General features: G+C 36.5%; 1 protein-coding gene across 2 annotated transcripts in view; it reads right to left on the bottom strand.

Annotated features, from left to right (window-relative positions):
• rcan3 (regulator of calcineurin 3) overlaps window positions 1–21,240 on the bottom strand; it is a 45,733-nt gene that overhangs the window by 22,118 nt on the left and 2,375 nt on the right. Inside the window, exon 1 of one of the 2 annotated variants that reach the window (XM_056476607.1) lies at window positions 10,769–11,034. The exons of the other annotated variant lie outside the window; for it this stretch is intronic. Within the exon in view, the coding sequence (XP_056332582.1) occupies window positions 10,769–10,855 (87 nt within the window). The 5' untranslated portion in view covers window positions 10,856–11,034. Of the gene's footprint in view, window positions 1–10,768; window positions 11,035–21,240 lie in introns of those variants that run through there. 2 annotated transcript variants of the gene reach the window in all.

Below are 21,240 nucleotides of genomic sequence, written 5' to 3'. Positions count from 1 at the left end.
TTTGGCATGCTGATTTATGTGAAATTGTGCATTTAGATCTATATAATCCCTTTGCAATTTTGAAATGATAGCTTTTTTTGCTTTGAGTAGGCTATTCTAAGATCAGTTCAAACTTTTATGAATTTTTTTAAATAAAATCAGTTGTTCACTGTACAAACATATAAAATGTTGAAATATTTATGTTTGTCGGCCTATATATCGGTTTTCGACCTCCAAATTGAAAGATTTATCGGTGCATCCCTATTTGCAAGTACATTTCAACTTACACTAACCCTTACCCTAACCCCAACTTAACAGTCTACTTATAATCTAATGAGAACTAGTTGGCAAGTAGATGCAATGCAACTTAAATTCAACAAACGGACCATCAAAAAAAGTGTAACCTTATATATTAATATTTTAAAACAACCTTTTTTTAGCACTTTGACAATATTCTAAATATCCCATGTCTCAGTATTAATTTTTTGATTTGAGTTTGACCTGAGTTCTATCTAACTGTCTGTCTGTCTATATCAGTGTGCTTATCTTCTAGTCCCTACAATACAGTCTCCTCAGAAAGTGACTTAAGTACAAGCTCCACACTTGTTACCCAAAAGCCAGAAAAAAATGAATATGTCCCAAGAATCTGGGGCATATGGTGCACTGGGACACTGGCATCATTTTGGGCTGAGAATAGAAGCATAAATAATTAAGATGATTAATCCGTTAAACGAGTGGGAGATGTTTTTAATTACCCTGCTGATGCTACAAAACCCTGTGACGAGACGCCAATCAAAAGAGCCCTTGGGTGATGCAGGATTCAAAGAAACACTAATTACAGCTATAGTCAAATACAAGCACATACGCATTCACCAAATATAACAATTGCACAAATTTTATTACATGCCCCCAAAACAACCACAATCTGGGTTTCCCATAATTAATTTCGCTCATTGTTTGGCCTGCCAGTGAATAACGGGTGAACTTTTGCCGCCTAAAATCAAGTCTTTGTCCAAAAGAGTCAGGAACCAAACCCAAGAAAACAACGTCTAAATGTTATCGTAATGTCACACATGAGTCATTGAGGCGAGCAGCCGTTCTGAGCGTGAGGTGCCAACTTGCAAGGAGCAAAAGAGTTTTGCACAAAAGAAGCTGATCCCTGACCTTCTGTGAAAGGAAATCTGTGTAAGTGGCAGAAGCGATTCATCACATGTGCTGTAAATGCAGACGGTGCTGTGTTTTCCCCCCTCACCCTTATCAGGGCAGAGTCAAACAGCAACAACAAATGCTGTCACCCTGATTGGCTCTGGTGGAATTGCTGCCATCGCTCAGCTCTGTTTTGGTTTTTGTACTAGAATCAATGGTAGGGCACAAATCCAATTGACGGGCCTGGTGAAAAGCCGCCGGGGATTTTCCAGAGCTCAGAGATGGGGGGGTGATAGTCTTCCCAAAATTACATGCCTTTACGGAAATTTCAGAGATTAGGGAGAGAGCGAGTTGACTGAAAAAAGCGATTACTCACTGTGTTCAATGTACTTATTCAAGATGGAATACTTCCTATGAGTAAAAGACAAACTTCCAATTTGGAAAAATTATTAATAAAACATATGAAAGAGGATTTCAAACAACACATTCAGCGATTCTGATACTGGTGTTTGTGAAAAGCTTGTGTATCTTTGTGTGGGTGGCAACTTCAGTGTCCTAATATGATATTGTTTTATAATCTATTATTTTATGTAAGACCTGTTTCACAGCACATCAAGTGGTGTCATTAAGAGTAGTGTTTTTTTTTCCACCGCCCATGTTAACAAACAAGAATGATGATTCACATCAGATGCATGAGCAGGGTGTCACAGCATTACAGGATGTAAATATGCATTTTCTATATTATATTTAAAAATAAATAAATGTGCAAATTTTATGAGTAGAATACATCAGCAGGGGCAGCACTAGGCCAGTTGGCATTTCTGTGTGAAATTGGCACGTTCTCCCTGTGTTGGCTTTTGGTGCAATGTAAACAAAAGGTATGTTAGACGAATTATTACAAATTATTAAAATAATTGTGTATGTATGAAAGCAGATGATAACAGGGTTTTCTCTGGGACCTCTGGTTTTCCCCACAGTCCAAAGACGTGCGCTATAGGTAAATGGAATAAACTAAAATTGGCTGTAGTGTATGTGTGTGAATGCAGAAATGTATGGGTGTTCTCCAGTGTTGGGTTGTTGCTGGAAGGGCATCCGCTGTGTAAAACATATGCTGGAGGAGTTGGCGGTTCATTCCGCTGTGGCGACCCCTGATTAATTAAGGGGCTAAGCCGAAAAGAAAATGAATGAATGAATGAGTGCATCAGCATTCCAACTGAATTTCATTGTATAGGCCCAAAATACAATGGAAGTTAAAAAGGAAGTGTTTTGGTTTCCAACATTCTTTAAAATATCTTCTATTTGGATTTCAAATGTTGTCATACGAGTTAAGGGGATACTTCACCCAAAAACTATCCCCTATTCTCCCATTATTTACTCACATTTGAGTTTCCTTCTATAATATAAAAAAATACTATGGAAGTCAATGCCTCGGTAATCTAGTAATAGGCACTGATAATATCACAGTAAACAACATTCCCTTTCTGTCAGTCACTTAATATTATATTGAGGTGGCATTAGGGGCATGGTGCGAATGACAGGAGTTTGGGGGGGATTGACTCCCCCTAATTAACACTTGATCCCCCTGAAGGTGTGTGAGCCCTTTAATAATCGGAAATAGCTTTCTCTAATCTATATCTTAAATATTAATAATTAAAAATGTAAAATATAAATATACATTTGACCCCCCCCCATAACGGGTCATACCATTGTGAATGCATAATCACGCCAATCAATGCCATGAAAATATCATTCAACAGGCAGTTCTAGAGCACCAAAGCACATCTTAAGTATTCACAAAACACATTTTGTGTAAAATAGGTGTTTATATCTGCATGTAGCCTAAAAAAAGAAAAAATTGACATAATTTTTTATAGTTTAACCTACATTAACCTCTAAAATATCCACTAAATATCCCTCAAAACACTGAAAACATATACATTTTATTAATAAACTAGATGTAATTTGAATACATTCATAAATTTGATTCACTGAAGCATGTATTACCAAACTACTATCGAAAAAGTCCACAATCATCTATGTATAATTGATTAGGGGTCCACTTAGGTGTACAGCTGAAGTCAGAATTATTAGCCCCCCTTTGAACTTTTTTTTCTTTTATAAATATTTCTCAAATGATGTTTAACACAGCAAGAACATGTTCACAGTATGTCTGATAATATTTTTTCTTCTGGAGAAAGTCTTACTTGTTTTGGCCAGAATAAAGGAATTTTTAAAAGAATAAAATTTTAAAAACATTTAAGTCAAAATTATTAGCCCCCTTAAGCTATTTTTTTTTCCGATAGTCTACAGAACAAGTCATGGTTATACAATTACTTGCCTAATTACCCTAACATGCCTAGTTAACCTAATTAACCTAGTTAAGCCTTTAAATGTCCCTTTAAGCTGTATAGCAGAGTCTTGATAAATATCTAGTAAATATTATTTACTGTCATCATGGCAAAGATAAAATAAATCAGCTATTAGAAATGAGTTATTAAAACTATGTTTAGAAATGTGTTGAAAAAAATCCTCTCTCTGTTAAACAGAAACTGGGGAAAAAAAATAAACAGGGGGCTAATAATTCTGACATCATCTGTACAATCGCCTAGAGTATTAAAAAATACAATGAGGAGTAAAATGTGCATGCAGTGATTCCTAATAGAGCAAAGTTCCCTAAATAAAAAGGACTGAAAGAGAAAACGTTATTAAAAGAGCAAACACAGGCGATGAGTAGATTTCTACAGATGTCTTTCAGAATGCTTTCATGACAGACACAATCCCTGCCTACAATCCTGTCTCTATTGAGTCAGGGTTTGTGGATGGCTCATGCTCACACTGCAACAACGTTGCAGTTGCGATTCTGCTTTGCTGAGAGAATCTCTTCAGTTGTTGGCTATACAGACAGCTGAGTTGGTTTGCACTCAGGAAGAGTGGAAATTATTCAGCTGGGTAAAGCATCGATGTCTTCTCACTCCTCTACTGTGGTTTGTTGCATCAAGCTCTTGGTTGGTGATGCTGGCTCCTGCAGAGGACCAGGTGTGTTCTGCAGCACTGGAGGGTGGGCTATCATCTTCCAGCTCAGAGGGATCTGGAGTTGGCTCACAGCCACACTCTGCCTCAGTGCCTTTCTTCAACGAAAGTTATTATCCTGGACTTGGCTGGTGGATCTCCCGTCCTGGAATCCCTTGCTGAACATGGTTGAGATGTGGGACACCAACAGTTTTTGCGTTCTTAACATTCACATTCTCAAAGAGAGCCTCTTCAGCAACGCTCTGAAGGATTTTGATCGAGCCCAAAAGTAGACTGCAGCCTCTAAGCCACCACAAACATCACCAATGGTGTCCCTCTGCCGTCTCAACATCAGCTCCACACTGGCCTGAATCTCTTTAGTCACACACCATGGCATGTATTCAGAAGAAGTACACCTTCCTCAGAAGCCAATCCACGGCAGGATCCTAGAAATCCTAGAGTCAAGAGTTTCCCTTTAAACCGGACATCACTCAGGGCCTGGGCTATTAGGCAATTTGTTCTGGCCCTCCAAATAGTGTGACCAAGACATAAAAAATAAATTTAGTTCAGTCCAAAAAAAATGGCCGCCATAGTTATGAAGTGACGTGCATTGTTCAATATAGCATAAGCTGCAGTTAACAGAGTGGATTAACAGAGTAGCGCGAGCAGCCGAAAACATTTAGATACTTAATTGTAAAGGCTTCTCAACACCGCGTTTCTTTTGTACGGATTGAAACTGCTGCAACTAAACAAAGTTATGCTACCTGTGCGCTAGTTTAAAGTTCCGAGCTTATACACTAAGGCTAATATGCACGCACACTGGATTAACTACAACTATAAACTTCGTTATAACTATTAAGTTCATTATTTCCAATGTAGGAATATACGCCAATATGTGCGTGCAAGCAAAGCGATCACGCCTTCCAGACGCACCGAGTGCAAAACATCTCATGCCATAGCGGTGAGAGTTGTGCATGGCTTTCGGTGCAATGTAAACAAAAGATATGTTAGACGAATTATTACAAATTATTAAAATAATTGTGTATGTATGAAAGCAGATGATAACAGTTCATTTAAATACTTACCTATAAAGCTTAAATTTACATTAGACATGATAACCATGAAAACATGATTATTCTTCAGACTTTAGAATCGTACAACCAAAATCTATAATTGTTGCAACCACAATTGTTACGCAGTTCAAAACATAACATATGAATGTGTCTGAATGTTAAAGAAGACTACTTAAGCTACACACTACTTTTGTTCTGCTTTGAAATACAACATTGGAATGTTTGCAAAAAAATAATAAAAAAGTTAATATTAATGCACTGGTATTATTTCAAAATACAATATATTAACATTTTAATGTAGAAAAATACAACGTGGGTGTCTTAAGGAGCAAAAATACAACATATGGGCTCTTATATGCTGTTGTGTCATCACTCATATTGCAAGTCATATCTCTCCGGCCCCTCATTTGGAATGCTTTTCATGGACTGGCCCCCATGACAAACTAATTGAATAACCCTGCTGTAGATTACTTGCAATAATGTCGCAAATAAAATACATTTTTCCCACAAACCAAACAATTCACTTCATATGAACTCAGGGTATCATGGGTATTCATTTAGTTTTTCTTGTATGTTTCTGTTGACGGACAAAGTCCTATTAGCCTTTGACTTGCATTACATGAACAGAAAAATCACCTTCCTCTTGAATGAGCTATAAGTAAATTTTTGAGTGAACTGCCCCTTTAAGACTTCTAAACCCTCATGACCTTGGTGCAAATTTCAGCTACACTATGCATCACTCTACTGAACTCCCTGACCACAAAGTTATATAACTTGATGCAGTTGTCGCATTGGTGCATGTTTATTCCCACAAAGGGACCTTCTCTGTCATCTACTGAGGATTCAGGAAATTTCTTTGATGTTCTAGGACTAGAGAATGTAGGCTGTGGTAACCCGACACCGCAGGAAAACGGACACAAGTGGGTGGCCAGCAGCCTTTTGTCTAACGTCATCATTACCTACGAATGCCTTTAACCTTTCAGAGTGTCATCTGAGCACTACCTATGCTCTTAGGTTACAGATGTATCTAACCTCCCTCCTCCATCCATCGTTCCGTTTCATCCATCTATCAGACCATCTAAGATGAGTGAAGAGAGAAAGAATGGGTGAGAGAGGCACAGACTGCTAGCAGGGCTGTTGCAGGGCTATATCTCCGGCTGCAGGCTTCAGCCTCCCCACCTGCCAAAGCTCAGATCCTGTTACTCACCTGAGTAGAACCTGATCCATGTGTGCTTCAGTCCTACGCTACCCTCAGTTTTACCTGTCACTCACTCTTTTAGCTAATGTGCTATTTGTTTTGACATTGTCTCTAGACCGATTAATTAGTCATTTTATCACCAGTTTGATAACATCGGCTTTCGATTTTAGTTGGTTCTTGTATCCATAATCAGTATATTTTTTGTAAAAGAATTCAGAATAAATATCGCAATATGCAAAATGTGTAATGCATTTTTCTACCTATGAAACTAATGAATATAGATCTCATAAATTCTATTATTCATACATACATGTTTTAGTTTTACAACCTGTATTAACCTTGTGATGTCATAAAAAGTAAAATGGCAAAATTGTTAAACTCTTTGACAGTTTAAAACGTCAGCAACTGCATAAAGAAATCAGTGTGTGAAAATGGTCCATTTGAAAAAAATGTAATCTAACTTGGGAAGTTAAAGGTGCAGTATGTAAGTTTGACACCCAGTGGTTGAACTAGGGATTACATTCCTGGATCAAAACAAACACAGGCACAGGTTGCCAGATTGACGACCAGCGGGAGCATGCCTGATGATTAAGTCTAAAATCTGATTTGAATCATGTTCAAAAGCAACGGCACGTAATAGAAGGAATATTCTCCATATTAAAAGGAGTTTTTGTTCTAACAAACACCTCAAATTGATATATAAGAAGCGGCTTCTATCAATTGCAGCAGAACAACAGAAAATTGACAATGACTACCTCAGGTACACCCCATGTTCTTTATTCAGTGTTAAATGCTAGTAATGTGTGTTTGAATGCCGTTTCACATGGCATTTATTGCCATACTACTGAAAGCAGCAGCAGGTAGTTTACCTCAGGTTTTTCAACTTTAGAACTGTGACTCAAAACCAACAGATCTCATCGATTCAGCATGTACATTGAATAATGTTATAGATTTTTAATATGTATCAATTCGATTATAAACCTTACCATTTCGTGGGCGAGTGCATATTCTGTGCTTCTGAATGGGTTTATTTCAATTTGTGTCAGGTTTCGTCTGGTGCAAACAACTAAATTGCTTATCACTCTAAATCTCATCACGTAGTGTGCTGTTAGCACAACCTAATGTTGTTGAGCTAGTTGTAGCTCACCTAATGTTTACGCTCGTAATATTTATATTATTCGCTAATTAATAACCTCATGTGGATCTCTGAATCTGCGTCTCTTTTTAAAGTCTGCTACTTTCTACCAGAGGTCGCATTACGGTAATGGACGCATGCTTTCAGAGCCTTTCTGAATCAATAAATGAAATACGCTGTTTTCAACCAATGCAACCCCGGGGTGCTGAAATAAAATTGGCTAAAATGGCATTGGGCAGGTTAAAAGAACCAAAACAAAGAAAGACGTTAAAGCACATAACAAACATTTTCAAAGCAGAATAACAGACTTCAGCATTGTTTTTCAGATAAACAAGAATGTTCATTCGGCATGTTTCTTAAATATCTGCAAACACACCATGCTATTTTAATGCTTTAGAGAAGTCAAAAACTCACACACAGCACATGTAATGCTGTTTGGCATTAGACCAATTACTTAAACTAAAATAACTTTTTCCAAACGAAGCCAAAAGGCTCATTATTTGAAAGACTGACCTTTGTTACTCATCATTCAGCTTTCTAGCAATGGGATTTACCGCACATTAATTGTACTAAAAGTCTCTCATGGGAGCCACTGAGGTTAAACACTTTGCCCAAGGGCATGTGGAGCAGGTCTCACTTGTAAATATCAATTCCTTTGACTTTTCTTTGCAACCGCCATCCACTGCATACAGATCAGCCAAAAACCCAGCAAAACAAATAAACTGCACTGAATATACTGCTGCGGCAGCACGGTGACTCAGTGGTTAGCATTGTCGCCTCAAAGCAAGAAGGTCGCTGGTTCAAGTCTGGGCTGGGCCAGTTGGCATTTCTGTGTGGAGTTTGCATGTTCTCCCTGTGTTGGTGTGGGTTTCCTCCGGGTGCTCCAGTTTCCCCCAAGGACATGCGCTATAGATGAATTGAATAAACTAAATTGGCTGTAGTGTATGTGTGTGAATGCGTGTGTATGGATGTTTCCCAGTACTGAGTTGCAGCTAGAAGGGCATCCGCTGTGTAAAACATATGCTGGATAAGTTGGTGGTTCAATCCGCTGTGGTGACCCCTGATGAATAAAGGGACTAAGCCAAAGGAAAATTAATGAATGAAAATACTGCCATACACACTGACCCTAAAGATAGAGTCTGGTGGACTTTCATGGCTGATTACGGGAATCAATGTGAAAAGAAATACAAACACACACACACACACACACACACACACACACACACACACACACACACACACACACACACACACACACACACACACACACACACACACACACACACACACACACACACACACACAAAACTCTGATTCGTGTGTTTATCGCCTCAATAAACATATCATCAATGTGTTAACTATTTAGGGCGGATGTGTGTGTGCTTCTGCGTGAATGTCAAGAGTCCTGCCCATAACCTTCAGACTGATTGTGCTGATCTCTGCATATTTTCCATAGCACATCATTTTCCATTGAACACACATGCACGATGTAGGCCACACCTGTTCCAGTGAGTGTGTTTAAATCCCAGTCTCCATTTAACACGTTTGACAAATGTTGATGAAAGAATTGTTAACAAGCTCATGGGTTATGTGCGAACCCATCAGGCTTTATATCTAACCCATCCAAAGCAATTCAGACTCAAACTGGGTCAAACGCAGCATGCATGCAAAACCTCATCAGACACATGAATTTCATCTTCTGGAATTTCTCATGACTGATTATGATCCACATTATCCATTTATGTATATCTATAGTGAATTTTTTAATCCCAGTGAGAAAAATCCTGGCAAAAAGTAAATGAATAAACCTTAAGCGGCGGATAAAAATGAAAAATAAACCAAGCTGTTGTGTGGAGATCAGTGCAATCAGTGACCGTTGCCCACGTGCTGAATCTTATAATCTCCTGTGTCCTCAAACCGAGCCAAAAACCCAGATTAGAATCAACACACATGCACACAATGACATTTCAAGACAATCATTTCCTTCAGGAATCTTAAATTGTCTTTCTTGTCGTTGCTGGCTGAGGGCAGGACGCTGCAGGCAAAGCAGAGTCACTGCAGTGTAGCTGCACAAAACACCTGTCTGTCTGACTGCCTGCCCCTCTATTTGCAGTTTATGGCACAGAAACACTGGCCAGACATGGAAAACACATAACTAGAGACTGACACTTGACACCACATTCTTATTGGCACTTTTTTAGCTTATTAGTAACCGACATGTTTCCTTCACAAGCCATTCGAGCAACTGTCACAATACATGGAACACCATGCACCTGTTTGCTTAATTTAAACCGTTTTATTGCTGGGAAGGTACAGCGTGCATCTACAAGATCATTTTAAATGTAAAATCTATAGGATTCCTGAAATAAAACACATCCGCGCATTGTCGATGTTGCTTGCACACTGCAGAAAATTGCACTAGCTCATTCTGGGATGCATGAAAGTCTGTGTGTGTGTCTGGTTTCCATAATTTTAGTCAATTTTTAATTGAGGAAGTGTAGTTAATGCACAATTCCACTGGGATGACATTTTAAAATTCCATTGCTAACTATAAAGCGAGTAAAGCTTAATCATCGACCATGTGATGGGTGGATGAGTGCAGTATACCTGACATACCTGCAACATTCTTAAAGGTAAAGGTGGCATGTATGTAATTTGAGTCCACAGCAGATCTCATATGCCCCTGCATTATGAAACAATTCAGTTTTCTTAAAGGTGTAGATCACACACACACAAACACACTCACACAAACGAAGATGGTTAATGTCATAAAATTACATTCTTTTTGGGCATGCAGTCAGTGAAAGTGACTCATTTTGTTCTAGAGAGGAAACGAACAGGCAACACGAACACTGAGATGAGTAAATAATTAGAGAATTGTCATTAATGGGTGAACTAAGCCTTCAAGCATGTAAGTTCAGTGTGCGCGCACGCATCCCATACAGGCGGGTGGCGCAACCCGTCTGGAGCAGCTCCGCATCGAGGTCGTTCAGAGCATTGACGCCATCGGTGCGCATGCAGTAGAATGTTAATGTGAACTGCGGATTCATTGAGAAAAATTCCAGCAATGAGAAACAATGAACTGGCGGCGTGCAACGTCACACAGACCGCGCGCATGCAGTGAAAGCGCACCTCGCTCACAGACACAGACCGCCCATTAACACAACGTGCATTTTATTATTATTGTTTCCCCTTTTAAAAATATATTTACAGATAAACTTGCAGTACCTGCATCTTGTCGGATGTAAACACCTCCGTGTCTACATCGCAGGCGATGAGCGTCAACATCTCCAATTTCATGTTTATCGATGGCATTCCCTCGATTGCTGCTTGTAAACAGATAAATAAAGAAATGTGTTCTTTTATTCCCCTCTCTCTCTGCTTTTGAGTCTCTCTCTCTCTCTTTCTGAGGCTCAAAGTCGTTAGTGTGTTGTCACTGACTCAAACTCCCTGTCTGCCTCTGACTGAGATGCTGCTCCGAGAGCGCATGAAGGCTGCTCAGGTTCATCCGTGTCGACCAATAAGAGCGCTCAGCCGCCACATTGACGTCATCGCCTTCTTCGTTTGATTCTCTATTCTGATGTGCACGCGCTCCTCGGAGAAGTGAACGCCGCATAAGCTTTGGTTTTGCCAGCAAACAATGCTGTCATTCTTGTCCTACTGCTTTGAATTACGAACAATACGGGAAACAGATCAAGCTGACAATTAGAGATTTAGTAAATAAGAGAAAGATACATCATACATTCCTTCTTGTAAATTAGCTCAAAATACTGCCAGGAGGAGATAGCCTAACTAAAGTAATATATAAATAATTCTTACACACTTAAAAATCAAGGTAAAGAACCAAAAAAGGCACAGTTTGATTCCCTTTTTTGGGAATTCTTTAGAGTGAAATAATCTTTTATATCCATACTTAAAGGTACTGTAGCTATGTGATGTAATAAACGTAATTTTTCCAAAACAACAAACCAGTTTTAAATCACCACTGTGACCCTGAGCAAGAACCCTAATGCCAGCTGTCTCCCATGGACTGTCCTTTCTAAGAAAAGTCTGTAAAATTAGCACCAAATGTACAGTTTATATGAAGAACTTTTCCAATGGTTTTCCACAGTGCTACTAATTATTGTTTTAACATTTACACACTTTATTTCAAGCTTAAAGGAAACATAATATTAAAACTTGTAGTTTGGTTCTCTTGGGTAAGCCTGGTTGGCTGATGTGGCATTTTTAATATCAAACCTAAAAGTGTGAGGATACAGTAGCTTCACAACCAGACTGTCTTGTAATTTGTAGCATGCAATTTTGCCTTTGGATTCTTTAGTTGATTTTGGTTGATTTTTCCTCCATGTTTCAGTCGAACAACACACCAGTGATCTACTAAAAGTGAAATGAGACCCCCCCCCCCCCCCTTTTCAGTGATATGGTACCTTTTGTATTTAGTCCATACCATGGTTTTGAAGGCAGTGTTCATACTGGACTTCATAAATGAACTGGACTGACATAACCACACCAGAGATTGAACCAAGCATGAACACACATATGGTCAACCCAGAAATTTAATTCACTTTCTCTTAAAATGTAAACCTGTTAAGTTTAGAATATACTACATATACATAGAACTCCTCAAAACATTAAGTAACTCCGTTTTAATATAAATATTAAGTGTATATATATATAATATAATAATAAAGTATGATGTATAATAATAAAGTATATAATATAAAGTTTTTATTTGACAATTCTTTAACTCATACACGTTGCTCGCATAAACATCATATTAACGCAAAGTTTTGTCGTTAAGAGCAAATTATCACTAGAATCTTCATTTCATTTGACTAATCATTTAGAAGTAATCTAAAATGTTCAGCTCCTCCTCAACCCACAAAACTTCACCTTAACATAAACACTGTTAAATCCAATATAGCAGATAATTAAACACTAACAAAAAAAATCTCTTACGATACTATTGTGGATGCTAATAAAACACACAAAATCACACCCATTTCAACATTTATTATCTTTATACTCAATCATATATATGATTTAGATGATTCAGATTTTGATTTCATGCATGAACTTTAATGAACTTTCACTTCTATTTGAGTCCTTGTCATTTCAAATTAAACTGTGGTACATAAACGAGAAAATTATAAAGAATTTTGCAAATCAGTGTCAGTTCCTATCGATTTCTATTTATGTATTAAAAAACACATAATGGAAGCCAATGGGAACCAAACATGATCTTCTTTTGAGTTCAGCAGAAGAAAAATGCATACAGGTTTAGAATGACATGAGAGCTTGCTTGTTTGTCTTTACTGCAATGCCAGCTTCAAGGCTATTTTCACGTTGAGGAAACATACTGTATACTGCAGTTAGATTATATCACGCATTTATGATTTATTTTTACTCAAAGGCTCAAATTGAATTTGGTTTAACAGTGTTTAAAAATCTCTTCAAAAAAATTTACTGAATTAGGGCTGCACAATATTTAGTTTGAGCATTGATATCGCAATGTGTGTATCTGCAATAGTACAAACAAAAGAAACAAAAAGATACATAAAATTGAGTTGAAATTTAGTAGATTTGCAATTTTTTTTGCAGTATTTTGCATTTAAATGTATTATCTTTCCATTTCTAAACATGTTCTGTGACTAAAATATTATTTTAATAAATAGATCTGTTTAATAAATCTCTTTTGTTCAAATGCACCAATATATATCACCCACATTCACTGAGAACTGTATAAAAATATTTTCAAAACGAGGTGTACTCATAAATGGTGAGCACTGTATAATTAATAATACATATAATTCAATCACACCTATCAAAAATATAGTGCATTCTCCTACACTTGTATTTCAATCAAAACCCATCAAAGCATGATGAAGCTCTCTTTGTGCAGTGAAGGAAGAATCTCGAATGTAAGAGACAGTGCTTACATAGTCAGTCTCGACACATACACACACACCATTGCAGAGACACTGCACCATCATGACTTCCAAATGTGTGTAAAAACTGGCAGACTACCTCGCTCATGTGTTGCTGTACCAGCCCCTGGCACCACTGCAGCTATATCACAAACTAGGGCAAGCTATTTATATCACAGAAGAGAAAGAGAGAGAGACATTCAGAAAAAGAGGAGGGAGAGAGTGAGTTCAGGTGCAGGAGGAACAGAAGGTGATGCAGCAGATATGAGATGCAGGAGAGACAGAGATAAGAAAAGACAGCAAGTGTGATAGATAATATTGACAGACAGGCTGAGTGGGAAAAGAATATGGAGAAAAAGAAATTGGCAGGTTGAAAATAAAAAAAGGGAAGAAAAGAAGACACCTGGATCATTTTGTACAGTTTTTCCAGAGCACTGCAGAGGAGCAAGGTAGATCTACTGCAGTTTTTTTCTCCTCTACACCCTGTTTACACACAACACCAAAATGTCACCTATGTAAATGAGGCAGATTCTGACCTGAATAACAAAAGCAATATTCTCATTATCCTCAGTGTAAAGCTTTTTCATCAGCGGGTCAGCAGCAGGCCTGTGGACAGCTCACTACAGCAGGAAAATGAGCAATGCAGTATATCTATTTATGAACCTTATTATGTAATAAATAATGCGCTGATGTGTCATTTAAGAAAGTGGCTTGCTTCAAGACTCCAGAGTTTATGTTGGACATCAAGTGGAGAACTAAAACAGCAGAAAAACATGTTTCTTTTATAATTTATATATATATAATATATATATATATATATATATATATATATATATATATATATATATATATATATATATATATATATATATATATATATATATATTGCAAAAATATATACTGTTGAAGTCAGAATTTAGCCCCCATGTATTATTAGCCCCCCTGTTTATTTTTTTCCACAATTTCTGCTTAACGGAGAGACATTTTTTTTCAACACATTTCTAAACATAATAGTTTTAATAACTCATCTCTAATAACTGATTTCTTTAATCTTTGCCATGATGACAGTAAATAATATTTGACTAGATATTTTTCAAGACATTTCTATACAGCATAAGTGACATTTAAAGGCTTAACTAAGTTAATTAGGGTAACTTGGCAGGTTAGGGTAATTAGGCAACTTATTGTATAACGATGGTTTGTTCTGTAGACAGTCAAAAAAATATATAGCTTAAAGGGGCTAATAATTTTGTCCTTAAAAGGGTGTTTCAAAAATAAAAACTGCTTTTATTCTAAACATAATAAAACAAATAAGACTTTCTCCAGAAGAAAAAATATTATCAGACATACTGTGAAAATTTTCTTGCTCGGTTAAACATCATTTGGGAAATATAAAAAAAAATGTATAATTCAAAGGGGGGCTAATAATTCTGACTTCAACTGTATAAAAACATGGTATTAAAATCAAATTTGAAGTCCAAAGAAATATGTCAAACTATTATTATTATTATTATTATTATTATTATTATTATCTACGAAGAACAACAAAAACAGGATAACATAAAAAAATAAAAAAAACACTGGGCAAAATACTTTATTAGTTGTATTAGCTTGACATATTCTACATTTCAATTCTAAAAACAAATTAGGGGATGCTGAGATGAAAGTACCATTTTTCATAAAAACCTAATTTTTAAAGATATTGTTTTTAGTAGATTTCCCAGTGATGGGTTGCAGCTGGAAGGGCATCCGCTGTGTAAAACATATGCTGGATAAGTTGGTTCATTCTGCTGTGGTGACCTCTGATTAATAAAGGGACTAAGCAAAAGAGAAAATGAATGAATGTTTTTAGTAGAAATATATCTCTGCTGTGGTAACTAACTTTTTCAAGCATTTTCATTTTCATTTCAAGCATTTTCATTTTAAATTTCAGTTCCATCGAATGTTTCAAAAGCAATCCAACAATGTAATATGTTACAATTTTCTACAGTTTTTAAATATTTTTTATATCATATCATTGGCAATATGCATTAATTTTATAAAACATCTGAATACAAGCACTGCAAACTCTAATGTGGAAGTGAAAAATAACTAACATTGTGAAATCTATTACAAGTGAAAAATGTGGAAACATGTTCACATGGAACTAATTTCAATTAAGAGTTTATTAGACAAATTTGAAATCTGGAAATATTTTTACTTACTGACCATTTAAAAAATAATAATTTTAAAATCAGACCAGTTGTGCTCAACAAATGGTGTATGGGTGTTTCCCAGTACTGGGTTGTGGCTAGAAGGGCATCTGCTGCATAAAACATATGCTGGAATAGTTGGCGGTTCATTCTGCTGTGGCGACCCCTGATTAATAAGAAAAAAAAAACGATGAAAAATGAATGATAGAACAAACAAATGAATGAATTCTGTTCAATACTGATCAAAAGTTTTAGAACGGTAAGATTTTTATGTTTTAAAAGAAGTCATTTGATAAAAATATATCCATCTAACTTTTTTGTACAGTTTGAATAACAGGGCAAAGCATGACTTTATATACATTCATTTTACATAGAAATCTCTAAAACATTGTACACCAGCAAAGGTTTGGGGTCAGTAAGAATTTTATATAGAAAAAAATATATACTTTTATTCAGAATTATTTTACTGACATTAATCAGAACCCAGCAGGCACAGGACATCAACACGATTTCAATTCTATTCAATTCTATTCAATTCATGTTTATTTACGTAGTGCTTTTACAATGTAGATTGTGTCAAAGCAGCTTAATATAGAAGAACTAGTAAACTGAAATTGCGTCAGTCCAGTTTTTTATGATGTCAGACTGACATTGTACCCCAAACGTTGTGGGAACGTTGCATTTTGTTAGGAAATGAAAATTGGTTTGACGTCAGAACCCAATGTCAGGCCAACATCCAACATCCAACCTAAAATCAACCAAATATCAACGTTTAATGATGTGCTTGACATTGCGTGGATGTTACCACTATGATGTCTATCAGATGTTGGTTTTTGGTTGCCATACCTGATTAATTAATGTCAGTATTTGACGTCAATATGACGTGTGTTTAAGATGTTGGTTTGACGTTGAATTTTAGTCACTTTCCAACACAACCTAAAAATCAACCAAATATCAACGTCATTTGATGCCGATATCAGACATCAAAATAACATTGTCCTTAACGTGGCTAGATATTGAATTTTGGTCACCTGACATCACAACCTAAGTCTAACTAATATTAACATCTTATGACACTGTTTGCCTGCTGGGAAGTTACAAAAATATGTTTCAATTTGAAATGTATGCAAGTCCTTTGAAATCTGTCAAATAATCCAGAAAAGTAAATTTGAGTCCATTCTTTAAAATTAACGACATTTCACAATATTATTTTTCTACAGAATTATTAGATAAACAAATCCAGCCCTGCTGCCCATAAGATATTTTAATACTTGTTGCACGACGAACGTATAGCACATTTTCTATTATATAGTATCATAACTATAATAATGAAATTTAATCACAGACCCGAAGATCAAACTCTGCGACTGCTGAATGTAAATACTTCTTTACTTAATCACACATTTTCTCTCAAATCCATCACTTCCAACATCCTGCTCTCTCGGGTGAGTTCATAAAGCGACTATTTATAGCTTCTAATCTTAGAATACATGACTGATCTGTACTGTTTTGACTCCAATCTGAAGAGTCTGAGTGCTGGAGCAGGACCGTGACCCTGATCCAGCAGCACAGTGAACAGAGAGCGCAGGACGGCCGAGGCACGTGCCACCAAAGCAGGTCAACAGTCTTAATGAAACAACAAGGCCAGGCTGCCAGACGCAACCAAATGAAAGAATTATGAAGTGTGTATGTGTGTGTGTGTCTAGCAAGCAGGAAAACAGAGCTTCGCTCACACAAAGTAAATGAGATTTTCGGGTTGGTGGGGGTTTTGTGAGAGCTCCAGTTTCTGAAGTAGAAATAAAGGCCAGCTGTTTGCCCACAAAGATGCTCCCAGCTCCACTCCAGGACAAAATTCACACTCGAGATGGAAAAAAGAAAGAGCATTTCTGTGTTGTTTTTTTGATAGAGGTTGAGTTTTGACAGCAGAACAGTGTGATTTTGGAATAGCTGTCTCAACGTAAACGCTTGTCAAAATATGATTTCACAGTTACTCAGTCATCGCTCAGGGCAGTTCATGGCTGCTCGGGAAAACTGTGCTTATTAGGACAAGATCCCACTTACAATCAGGATAGTCATGGAGTTATGGCATTATGAGTAACCTCTAGCTCTCACTGTTTTATCCATCTTTTCTATCCCCAGGATAATGACCCTATATACACAATTCAAACACACAAAATAGGGTAGCACAATATATTGTTTCAGCATTGATATCACAATATGTGCATATGCAATAGTCACATCACAGGCTGTGCAATGCTGAGTTGGGATTATAGTTTGCCAGAAGCTTGTTGTGTTCTTGTTGCAGCCAGAGAGAGTTTGTGTTTATACCCTTGTAAGCTCTCATTTAGTTTGAACATTCTCTGAGTTTGCAGAGCTCGAGATGGTTGGTTAGCTTTGATCGGGTTTTGTTGCTATGGTAACTTACACTACACACTTTATTCTGTGTCGAGATCTCAAACCCCAACTTGAATAGGTGTGAGTAAATTGACATACATATCTGATGCAACAAAGGCACTATCAGTCCCTGGGCATCACATTTTTGCTGTAAATAATTTATTTAGATCATATGAATTGGAATTTTTGGGTGACGCGGTGGCGCAGTAGGTAGTGCTGTCGCTTCACAGCAAGAAGGTCGCTGGTTCGAGCCTCTGCTGGGTCAGTTGGCATTTCTGTGTGGAGTTTGCATGTTCTCCCTTTGGTTGCGTGGGTTTCCTCCGGGTGCTCCGGTTTCCCCCACAAGTTCAAATACATGCGGTATGGGTGAATTGGGTAAGGTAAAATAGTCCGTAGTGTACGTGTGTGAATGAGAGTGTGTGGATGTTTCCCAGTGATGGGTTGCAGCTGGAAGGGCATCAGCTGCATAAAACATATGCTGGATAAGTTGCCGGTTCATTCCGCTGTGGACACTCCAAATTAATAAAGGGACTAAGCCGAAAAGAAAATGAATGAATGAATTAATTAAAATTGTTTGTAATATTAAATTTTCAAAGTTTTGAATTGTCAAATAATATTATTAGCAATAGCTTAACATTAAAGTTTACATATACATTTGTTTAATACAATACTTTTAATATTTAGTCTGTTAATAGGCTGTCAGTGAACCCACATTATTAAAATCAGTTGACTGATTTGCATTATAACAACACATTTTTAAGTTGCTTTCTTGAACTTTTACTGCATCACCAGTGTTTATTTCTGCCTAGTACATGAAAATTTCAATTAATAATATTTCTGATAGCAAGATTTCTTAGTCTTCAGCAGAGAAGTAGCTTATGAGAAGAATTTAACCACAAACTCTGGGTTTAATCCAGAGTTAACAAAGAAAGTCAAGCGGATTTACAGAAATTAGAGCCAAGCCAAGATTACTGATAGCAAAGACACTGAAAAATGTTCATGGTCATGAATGTTTTGTATTTTTTGGCAATATTAGTTGAGTTATAATGTGGTCCTGTCATATAAAAATATTAAAAAACAAACATACACATACATATATATATACACACATACATACATACATACATACATCCATACATAGACACATACAGTTGAAGTCAGAATTATTAGCCCCCCTGAATTATTAGCCCCCCCGGTTTAACGGAGAGATTTTTTTAACACATTTCTAAACATAATAGTTTTAAAAACACATTTCTAATAACTGGTTTATTTTATCTTTGCCATGATGACAGTAAATAATATTCAACTAGATATTTTTCAAGACACTTCTATACAGCTTAAAGTGACATTTAAAGGCTTAACTAGGTTAATTAGGTTAACTAGGCAGGTTATGGTAATTAGGCAAGTTATTGTATAATAGCTTAAAGGGGCTAATAATTTTGACCATAAAATGTTTATTCAAAAATTAAAACTGCTTTTATTCTAGCCGAAATAAAACAAATAAGACTTCCTCCAGAAGAAAAAATATTGAAAAAACATACTATGAAAATATCCTTGCTCTGTTAAACATCTATTGGGAAATATTTAAAAAATAAAAAAAAATTCCAAGTGGGGGCTAAAAATTCTGACTTCAACTGTATATGAAGTCAAAACATGTGGCAGTGGATTTAAAAATCTAAATAAAAATAAAGCAGTAACCTTTTATTAAACTGTCCTTAAAGCAGGTTTGGTTTGACAACCAATTTTCCATTTTATTTCACTTCTTTTATTTCTATTTTTGTAACTTATCTTTTTTTTAAATGGGTAAGATATTTAAAAAATAGTTTTCAAAATTAAAATTCAATATTGACAGTAAAAACATCCTAAAATACCATCAAAAATTCTAAGCTAACTGCTTACTATACATAAACTTCATAAGCAAAAATCCTAAAGTAGGACAAGTAGGAAAAATATTATTATTATACACCTGAATAACTGAAAAAGGTCAACTTAAACTTCCTCTAAGTCAGAAATCAGTGTTCTTGATTATTTTAGTCTGAACTTTACATTGTGTATGGCACAAACTGAGGCTTTGCAAAGAAGTTATTAAGAGATTGAGCAAAACAAATAATAATAATAATAAAAAACGATGACTAACATCACAAGGGAAACTCACAGAAAAACTATTTGAAAACAAATGTGTAAAATGATGCCTAAGAACGCAAGCGGATTAAAGGGATAGTTCAACCAAGATATATTCTGTCATCGTTTACTCCTTTAAACCTATTTGAGTTCCTTTCTTCTGTTGAACACAAAGATATACTGAAGAATGTTGGAAATCAGTAGCCATTGACGTCCATAGTATTTTTTGTTCATCCTATTAACTTACTGCTGGTTTCCAACATTCTTCAGTACATCTTCCTTTGTGTTCAACAGAAGAAGAAAAATAAAGATATGAGTTTTATATCTACTGCTGACTGCGTTCATAACAACAAGATGTTCAACACAAAAATTATGTTTGTTTTAATACTTCCAGGGAAGCTCAAGAGGTTTTTAGAAGGAAGCACATCCGCTTGATTTTCAGCCAGTAATTCTGAAGAGAAATCACTTCTCCGCTTATCTCCTCGACCACAAGGAAAGTAAAAGCTCTTTTCAGTCCCCGGTACTCCTCAGGTAAGAGGTTACAGCTTTAACAAGCAGCAAAAATACTCCAAGAACGCTGAGGCAACGCAGCGCGAACGTCAGACATTGTCCTCAGGGCTTGAAAGTACTGCCTTCTGAATGTAGGTTAAAATGTACTGCTCACAAGACCTCCATTAGCTTTGAACATGCCAGATTTGGAAGACTAGAGTTTGCTGAAAAAGATAAAGAGACCTCGCAAGCAGTCAAAGCCTGAGGTGCTGAGTGGTGTGTGGAACCGAAAGCCTTTTATCCCACAATGTCTTTTCCCTAGCTCACAGACTCCTTAAAAGCAATAGCTCACACAAAAATTTACTTTGCTTCAAACTCTGTTAAGCACAAAAGAAGATATTTCGAAGAATGTTTCAGCTGTCCATACAATGAAAGTCAAGCCCAAAGCAAGTTTAACTGTCAAATGACAAGAAGTGGCTGATGATCGCTTTCACTTCTCTAAAACTAGTTTAAGTAAAATATTTCCCTCTGTATCTCCTAAATGTGACAGATATGGTGGGGCAGAAAGGACTTTGGC

Source organism: Danio aesculapii, chromosome 17 (genome assembly GCF_903798145.1).
Source record: "Danio aesculapii chromosome 17, fDanAes4.1, whole genome shotgun sequence".
Taxonomy (NCBI): domain Eukaryota; kingdom Metazoa; phylum Chordata; class Actinopteri; order Cypriniformes; family Danionidae; genus Danio; species Danio aesculapii.
The sequence above is the reverse complement of the archived record's forward strand: the minus strand, read 5'-3'. Positions and strand labels throughout refer to the sequence as shown.